The 9,509-nt window shown below is 47.9% G+C and overlaps 1 protein-coding gene across 1 annotated transcript; it reads left to right on the top strand.

Moving 5' to 3' along the window:
- Nucleotides 1-340: 340 nt before the first annotated feature.
- Nucleotides 341-895, top strand: PHALS_09971 (FOG: Transposon-encoded proteins with TYA, reverse transcriptase, integrase domains in various combinations; the record flags this gene model as incomplete). Its single annotated transcript, XM_024725313.1, has 1 exon — nt 341-895. The coding sequence occupies one exon, from the start codon at nt 341-343 to the stop codon at nt 893-895; it is 555 nt and encodes a 184-aa protein (XP_024576103.1).
- Between the last annotated feature and the right edge of the window lie 8,614 nt (nt 896-9,509).

Consider the following 9,509-nt stretch of genomic DNA (forward strand, 5'->3'; position numbering starts at 1 on the left):
GCTTTCGCCCAAGAAAATTTATGTGCAACATTGCTGCACAGCCTGCCAAGTTCGTACGACGGTCTCGTGAAGGCGTACCGTATGTCGGCGAACTAGTTCCCTTTTTCTGACATCGTTAATCGAGTGTTCGCGGAGGAAACACGTTAACACGAGCTGGGCATCAAGGAGGAGCGCACCGCGATGCTGGCCGGCCTCGCCAAGATAAATCTAAGTAATAAAAAAGGCACGTGATGGAAATGCGAGTGTCTCGGACACTACCAGCGCGATTGCCGAAAAGGCTTTGAACAAAAGGACGAGTCTTACATTGCGTTCTGTGCGCTGGCTAACGAGTGCAGCTCCGATGGTACTCGAACTCAAGCAACTTGCGTCGACACAGGAACCATACACCACTGTGCCAGTATGGCAATCAGCTATTCTGGTATACGCTTTAAAGTTTCATGACTGGGTTTTGGACAGCGGAGCATCCAGCAATATGTGCGAAGTACGCGATATGTTTGTCGACCATAAACATCTTAGTGTGCCAATGTATAGAACGGTCGCCAAAGCCGGGATCAAGATGGTCGTTGCCGAAAACGGTATTGTTGCGCTCAATATGCGTGTAGGTAAGCGCGTGTTTGCCACCCGACTTAAGAACAAGTTGCATGTACCAGAGCTCACATGTAACTTGTTTTCGGCGTCATCAGCAATAGCAAAGGGGATGACGATCGAAATGGCCGGTTCCGGCTGTACAATAAAGCAAAGTGGTACGTTAGTGGCTATGGGTACCAAACGTGGTAAGCTGATCACGCTTGATATTGAAGATGCATCAGAGTGCCATCTGGCCGTTAGCGGCGAGTTTCGGCATCGCCGACTTGGTAACGCGTCGTGCCACGCAGTCAACGAGCTCATTCGCTAGGGAGCACTGGGATCCAAGGCCTGCAGGGCTGCGCATTGGCAAAGCAGACACGCGCCACAACACGAGGGGAAGAGCATATAAGGAGCAATAAAGCGGTGTGCTGGAGTCGTATGCTCGGACGTCGCCGGGTAGATTACCCCATCGTATGTGTCAGACTCTCGCTACTTCGTCACATTCACTGTGATGTCGGCGCGTTTCGCGAAGGTTTATCCGATGCGTGCCAAGTCCGAAGTCCTACAGCACTTCATTAGCTTTCGGACCCTACATCGAGGCATCATCAGACACATGTGAGAAAATTTTGGAAGTGACAACAGCGGCGAGTATTCAAGCAAAGATTTGCAAACGTACTGTGAGAGAAGTGGAGTATAGCAGTTCACGTTCCGTAAATCTCGGAGCAAAATGGAATGAGTAAGCGCCTCAACCGCACTTTGGTCGAGATGGCGCGCTGCATGCTAAAGGAGAGTAGCTTAGAAAACAATACTGGATAAGAGCTGTGGTGACAGCTGCAGATAATCGCAATACTATCCCATCAGCTGACCAGATCAAGTCCCACTTTGAACAGCTGTTCAAGCGACGACCTCAGTACGAGTGGATGCAAATTTTTGGATGCGTAGTATACGCGCACGTGCCCAAGTCGAAGCGCAGCAAGCTTGAAGACAAACTAGTGAGATATTTTTTCTGAGATATCTTCGCAAACAGAAGGGATACCGGCTGCTGAATCCGGCAACAAGAAAGATTATCATTCTAGGTCGATAAAGTTTGAGAAGACAGCCGGGATTACCAGTTAAAAAAATATTGAAGACACGCAACCGTGCGTAGCAACAGCTGTGCTGCATGTCATCGATGTGGTCCCAGATCTAAATGATCATCGTACGGGGCTCGAAACAACTACCATGATGACCATAGTCAGCACCACCTGGAGCAACATCAGTGTTCTGACCGTCAACACTAATGGCATTAAAATAAATGGTCAGCTGTTCATCGACAACTTGCTTTCAAAACACTCGGTAGCTTGCATCCAAGAGACAAAGTTCAGTGACAGAACACATCTGTCCAGTTTCAAGGTTCATCTTGACTCAACCTTCACGCACAAAGCCTTTGCAAACAATTCCGACAGCTTTTTTGATCGACCAATGCGAGAGAGAAGCAAAGGAGCTCTCACACCGCTTCGTGCCGGCTACGTCACGGTGGAAGACGTTTTCAAGTTGTTCGTTTTTGGTCGATACATCGTTGTGAAAGTGGGTGCAGAAAGTACTCCCATCTACATTCACAACGTGTATGCACCGATAGACATGCAGGAAAAACAACATTTCTTTTCGAGACTGGAGACTTAGGAGTTTGAAGAACAGTCGATACACCTGGTGTTGGGTGATCTCAACACTCCCTTGAACCCTACACTAGATTCGTTGTCTCCTGACTTGCGCTATGACCCCGGTCGCTCAAGCTGCTTGGGGTGGCTAGCGAAACTGGGTGTAGTCGATGCGTGGCAGATCCATTACGATACTAAGCGGGTCTTCACGGGCCTACTTCCAAGGAAGAACCGTTTGAACTATATCTTGCTGTCAGAGGCGCTCATCGAACGATTCTACGGCGACTCAAAAATATATACTGCCAAAGCATGCCGGTGACGACCTAGCTCACAATGTACGTCTCAAGTCTGTATCACAGTTGCACGGTAAAGGGTACTGGATATTTCCACGCTGCCTTCTTGGTGGTATCCGCGATGGAGAAAGAAGCAGAGATGGTCCGCGATCAACTGCGCACCGCTCAAAACCCGGGAAGAATCGGGAAAAGTGGAAGAAAAATTAAGCGCCAATTGCAAGATTTGAAAAAGAAGCTTCGGATGCAAGATACACAAGCCGTCGATAATGCCCGTGTCTCGCTGGATCAAGCTGCTGCGCGGTACCGTGTGTTGTCAAACGAAGGTGATCGCGAGATCTATGATGAAACCATGAGGAATTACAAAGAGGCGGTCATGAGGGCAAGCCGGTATTGCTTCTCTATAAGAAGGGGCATCAACTGGGCAACTACCGACCGATCGCACTAATCCCGTTAGATGTCAAGATACTGTAAAATTTACTGTTGTACCGACTCCAGCAAATTATCCCTACCCTAATCAAGAGGGATTCGTTTGAATCCTCTCGATTCTTCACCATGTGCGGTCTCTCGCGGACCTGCAGGAATTAGTGACAAGTCGAGACGAAGAAGCTTAAAATCCAGGAATTGGGTTTCCTATTTCTGGATTTTGAAAAGGCTTTCGATCGAGTGAACTAGAATGATATGCTCCAAGGGCATGAACGAATGGGTTGTAGTTCAAAATTTGCACAATGGGTAAAACTGCTGCACATTGATTCACAAGTCCACCTTGTCATCAACCAAAACATCCAGCCAGCATTGCATCCGAAAAGATGGGTGAAAAAAGGAGACTCGCTTTCTGCGCTTCTCTTCCTGCTCACCATTGAGCCTCTTGGGGACCTTTTGCGATCACATGAAGAGTATGGAGTGTGCCTCAACGATGATCACACGTCCACCGGTGTCTTCTTCTCCGACGACACGACCCTCCTTGCAGACTCCATCGCGAGTATACAAGCCCAGCTTAAGCTCGCGGAAGAGTACTGTATGGTGTCTGGTGCCAAACGTAATCTTGCCAAGTCGAATGTGATGGTGCTGAATCAAAACGAGACATGTCCTCAGCTTCCTAGTGTGCACGTGCTTGATCGAGCCGAGGCGGCCAAGTTTCTTGGTATTCCCTTCAGTCAGTCCCCAGTCAACAATGACATTGTCAAATTTCTTGAGCAACGCCTCTACGACGGCTTCAAGATGTGGTACAACAAGCAAAGTCTCTTTGTGGTCAGCTAATGGAGGCGCAGACATGATTTTGTCTCGCCTGTGGCACTTCAGTTAGCACGTGTCGATTCCATCCTCGGCCGTGAAGGGTGGCAGTCAATGCTAAATAGGGTTGTCTTGAGTCGAGAATACAAACGGGGGGGGGCAGCTCAAATCCAGCTCATTCCGAAGAAGTTTCTGTTACCTCCGACGGTTGAAGGGGGACTAGGTATCCTAAGCATTGAAACACAACTGAAAAGACAGAGACTCCAGTTGTTGCTCCAGTTCGTGTGCTCAGCAAGCAAGCCAGCCGAACGAAGCTGGTCAACACCAGGTGTTGTTTTTTGACAGCAGTTCTGCCTCAAGTCGGTCGGGGAATGGCGCTCGACTTTCAAATTGTGTCCTCACTTCGATGATCAAGTGGGTATTGATATCCACCTGGTGGAAAGCGACATGAGTATGGTGGTACAAACCCGGTGGTACATTACATGGCACGACCTTCCGACGAACCAGCGTGTCTGGTACGGTCTAAACAACCCATCTGGTTTCACGTAGACCCAGAGCTCCACTATGAACAAACACCACGGACTCTCATCATCAACGCTCACCGACGCTGCCTCGAGATGTGTCCTGGCCCCAACGTGGATTCTGATTACACATTTCGAGGGTTTTCGGTTTGCGCTCTTTGGTAGACTTCATGAGCAATAATAACTTGTGGCCGAGCAAGTCAGACTTTATCCAGAGACACTTCGACGTAACCCTTCCGTCCGTGGTACCGAGTACGCAATACCAATATTTGCGCTCTCTTCATCGAGATGAGACTCAGATTACGATTAGACGTGGATCCGTGAGCTCGCGCCTACAGAAAAAAAATGATCACAGCAACGAATGTTCCCTCACTTGGGCTGCACAAGCGGCTCAAAGGTGTGACTGGTACGATCGATTCCTACGAAAGTGCTTCTTCGAGTGGTCTGGAAGCCGAAAGCACAGGACAACTCTCATCCGATGTCTCTGCAATCGCACAGCGTCGGCGGAGACGAAGTAAAGACGTTTACCCGGTACGGTAAACACCTTCGCCAGATTCTTCACCCCATTTTTGACGACTTGCAGCTCCGTTTGGCGTTTCAGCTTCACCCTGTCAGCTCACGGTTCCGGTTTTTGCTACAGTCGAACCCACGCATCACTTATTGCGTTCACAACGGATGTTATGCTGTTGAGACGGAACGACACTTGTTCTTCGAGTGTGCGCTCGCTTCACGGATGTGGAAGCACTTCGAGAACATTATGCCGCCCTTCAATCGAATACAGTTAATGTGGACCATGATAGCAATAGCGAAGAAACCAGTAGTTCGGACGAGTGGGAGGAGTGTGAAGACGTGATCGGAGATATCTGGCACACGTTTCGCGCTGTGACTCTTCACTTCGTCTGGTCGGATCGCAATCGGTGCCAATTCGATGCGAGTCAGCCCACACCAACGACGCCAGCACTCTTAATGGTCTTTTCGGTTGCATGCGCGCACTTCCGATGTAACTTGAGACAGTGCTATGACATTGTCGACGAAATGCGCTTTGAGAAAGGTATTTCTGCCATGAGGGGCAAAACTTACTTCGGCGATTACGAGGCATTAAACCCAGCGTCGATATGCACTCAATATTGCCTGCTAACCACGGATATCTTGTTCGCCAACAAGACCTTTATGCGAAGAAAAAGACGAAAAATTTCTAGGCACAAACATGTTTATGAATAAAACGTGGATATATTACGACATTAATTTACTCGATGCGGATATTGCCTGTCGAGCATCATGCCAGTCACCTTTTCGGGTGGTAGCACACATTGCTGCAAGTTACCAGGGCACTTCGTCCTGTGCGCTAGGTAGGTCAGCCATGACTCAAGAAACGCGCCTAAATCCGGAGTTGGAAAGCCTTAAAGCGCCTTAAAGCGCCTTAATGCTGGCCCGGTCTTCCAGCACACTGCCGCGTCGTTTCGCGACGGTCAGATCGTGCTGGGTGGACCACCGTTTTGGTCTAAGGGTCAGAAAAACCGGCCTCCCATACTACAACGAGAAATAAATGCCACTGGCTTCTCGAGGGTGAGTCGAACACACAGTAAACATAAGAGATATCCAGAATACCACAAACACACTGGTCCAGGGTTTGTCAAAATCTCCCTACCCACAGGTATCCAAAATTGCTGTATGCCCACCGTCAGCGTTTTTATCTTTAAATGTTCTTGTATGTTTCCATCACAGCAGGCGCCGGCTTTTGTAATTGATTGGCCTGCAATGGGCGCTGCCTGTGTTGCAGATGTGCTCCAAATTTCAAACATTGAATTGAAGTAGCCGTCGAGATATGGTGTCACGCGTGAAGGGTTCAAAAGGCAATTTTCAGCGAGAGTTGAAGTCAAAACGGGGGCAAAATGTGAGCCCGAAACCCTACGAGACCGCTATTTAGCCAAAAATGTCGGCCAAAATATTGTCCAAAGGCAAAATACAAAAAACTAAAGAAATCACAAAAATCTATTTATAACAAACAAAGCTGTACAGTACAGAAGCACATTAATTTAGACAAGCAAATTGATAAATCTCTTGTCTATAATAATAAATATATACGTCCTTTAACTGAGCCACACGGCATATTAGATGCTATAATACAAGTTTCACACAACAGTACAATCGTGCCATGGACGCCACCATTGTCAGTTTTACCGGTCCCAACGCAGCTGTCGTCAGCACGTGGTCGTGGTTGGAAAATATATCCAGCATTCAGCATATCCACGCTATTTTTGACTGGTCGCCGAAACAGCTGACGATAACGTCAAAACTTACAAAGAGATTCTACGCTCACCGAATTGCAGTCAGTGGCAGCAAGCGATGGAAGCAGAAATGAATTTCCTGCGAAGCCACAGAACATGGCGGCTAGTGCAGCTACCGGCTGGCAAGAAACCTACCGGATACCGCTGGTTGTTTAACGTAAAACGTAACGCGGACGGGACAGTTAATCGCTACAAGGCTCGGCTGGTTGCCCAAGTTTTCACGCAACGGCCGGGTGTGAACTATCACAAGACCTTTGCACCTGTCGCACGCATGGACACGATCCGATGCATGTTTGCAGTGGCGGCGCAGCTAGATTGCGAAATACAGCAGTTGATGTGGACACCGCGTTTCTCTACGGTCGCATAGACGAAGAAGTATACATGCGTCAGCCAGATAGCTGTGAAGACGTTTCGGAACCATGTTTGGTATGTTTGTTGCAACACGCGTTATACGGAACCAAACAGGCCGCGGGCATGGTGCGAGATATTACGCAGTCATTTTTTACAAGCAAGGGCTCGATTCCTCAAGGCTGATCCATGCGTTTTCCTCAAGACTGCATCGCGTGGTAAATTTTGCGCGGTGGTTGCTTATGTGGACGATTCGACTGTTATTGTCCCGTAACTGGACAACATTACGTTGGTGCGCGACGGACTCAAGGAACAGTTTGACATCAAGGAAATTGGTGAGTTACGCTATAGTTTGGGTATAGAAGTGCGACGCGACCGTGCCTGACGCACATTGGAGCTAAACAATGCGGTTATATTCGAAAGATTGCCGAACGTTTATAGTTGGCCGACGTAAGGCATCCGCGATCCCAGCCGACCCAAATTCACCCCTCACCGCAACGACCGACCCCTCCAGCCATATCGAGATCTGGTGGGTTCTCTGCTATACACTGCAATATGAACGCGTCCAGACGTTGCGCACGCGCTGGGGGAGGTGACCAAGTTTTGCGAGACGTCGAACAAGTCACACTGGTTGGCAATGTTTCTAAAATAATCAAACCATAAAAAATAACAGGTAAAATAACTAAAGCTTTCATTTGCCGCACACCGTCGTCTCAACGCAAGACGCAGCGCTTCGTTATGGCGGCGAGCAAGCGCACTCATCGGTTACGCGGATGCCAGCTGGGCATCGTACCTTGATACTCGCCGATCCGTAATCGGCTTTGTCATGTTGCTACACGGTGGTGCCGTGACTTGGAAACCCAAGAGGCAAAAGACCGTCGCTACTTCTTCTACCGAGGCCGAGTATGTTGCGCTACAGTCTGCGGCTCAAGAAGTGGTGTGGTTGCTCCAGAGAGAGATAGGAAAGCGCCAAAAGATGCGTCTGTGGTTTTTCAGGACAAACAAGGTGCCCGCACCCTCGCATGCGATCCGATTTCCCACGCACCATGCATATCAATATTAAGTATCATGCGATTCGTAAACGTGTGATGGATAATCTACAAGCCGACCTCTGACATGCCTGCGGACGCTCTTACGAAAGCAGTGTCGAGAGCTAAACTCGACGCGTTCAAAATTGACATTGGCATTCGAAGCATAGGGGAGTGTTAGTTATGCTGCTTATTTCAATGATTGCACCAACTCATAAGTTATAGTGACTGGCTCAAGTGGTTTGGCATCATTATGCTCGACGCAAAGTTGTGAGTTCCATTCCCACTAAGGATGCTTAGTGCGTGCTGAGCCTCTATGGTGACGACTGTATATGTCTGGGTATTAATGTGTGTAATTACTTTGGCTCGCGCAAAGACTAAGTTAGAATGATCCACATACCTTAGGATGGGTTGGTAGCCTTAAACTTAGGTTTAGTTTATTCTGTGGCCCGCAAGGCATTTGCGCGTGGGTCCACACAATTGCGTGCTAGCGCGCCTAACATTAATCCTAATTCATGTAGTAATATGCATTAGAACTGGCAATCCTGCCACGTGGTGGCTTCTTGTTACGGTGTAGCCACACCATAGGTGTACGGTTGCACAATCTTGTGCGACCCGCCCTTTCTTACCAAGGCACGTGTAACCCCATTACAGTACGGCTTGTTGCTTGAGCCACAATAGCTGAACTTCTCAGCGCATATTGTTAAGTCTATTGGACCCCTAAAAGAAGGAAGAAACTGTGCTTCCGGTTGGCAATTTTATGCAATAATGCGGGCTAAACAAGTTCAGTAGCAACGAGTGTAAATCAAACGGTACCACTTCAGAAGTTATGTTATCCGGTAACAAAGGGGGAAATTCCGTAGCGTTATATCCTTTAATCCAGGGAATGATGTTTCGAATGTGCTGAACACACCTAATCCGTGACCACACCAACAAGCTACCCAATGTTAAAGCTCGTGCTAAAAGCAATATTAGTCTTCGACTCTTGAAATTGAATTGAAGCTTGACACGTCAAGTGCTACTATGTGATGGTCTTGATAAGGCCTGCCAAACAAAGGAAACACTCGTTGGCGGTCTTGGCGAAGAGAGTAGAAGATTAGAGGCGATGGCAAGTCGATGGCGTAGTCGAAGATTGCAGAGACGGCGCTGCATTGAGGTTTTGCTGAATACGTTGAACAGAAGAGAAAAACTAAGAAGTTTCACTCATCTCAAGCGAAAATTTTCTCAGTTCATCACGACATTCCACGATATTTTAATGAAATCACCAAATTCGAAGTCAAAAAAACTCGCACAGCGTTACTTTTCGGATGGAAGACGTGATTGTTACAAATCTATGTGATTTTGAACCAATAGGATTGTAGGATGATGAAAAAGACAAGCAATATCAGGGTTCGCTGATCAGGATAATTTGACTTGCTAAAATAATTGGCGTGGCTGGTCACTGCCATGCCATTGACCAAATGGCCACCACTTCACACCCACCTTGTTCTTACAAGCAGAACGAGAAACAACAAGGGATGTCAATAACGGGGTATCATATGACATTTGAGACGACCCAGAACCAAATGATACTAATCAACCATTTAGAGTTATCGAG

Source organism: Plasmopara halstedii (genome assembly GCF_900000015.1).
Source record: "Plasmopara halstedii genome assembly, contig: Scaffold_444, whole genome shotgun sequence".
Lineage (NCBI taxonomy): Eukaryota > Oomycota > Peronosporomycetes > Peronosporales > Peronosporaceae > Plasmopara > Plasmopara halstedii.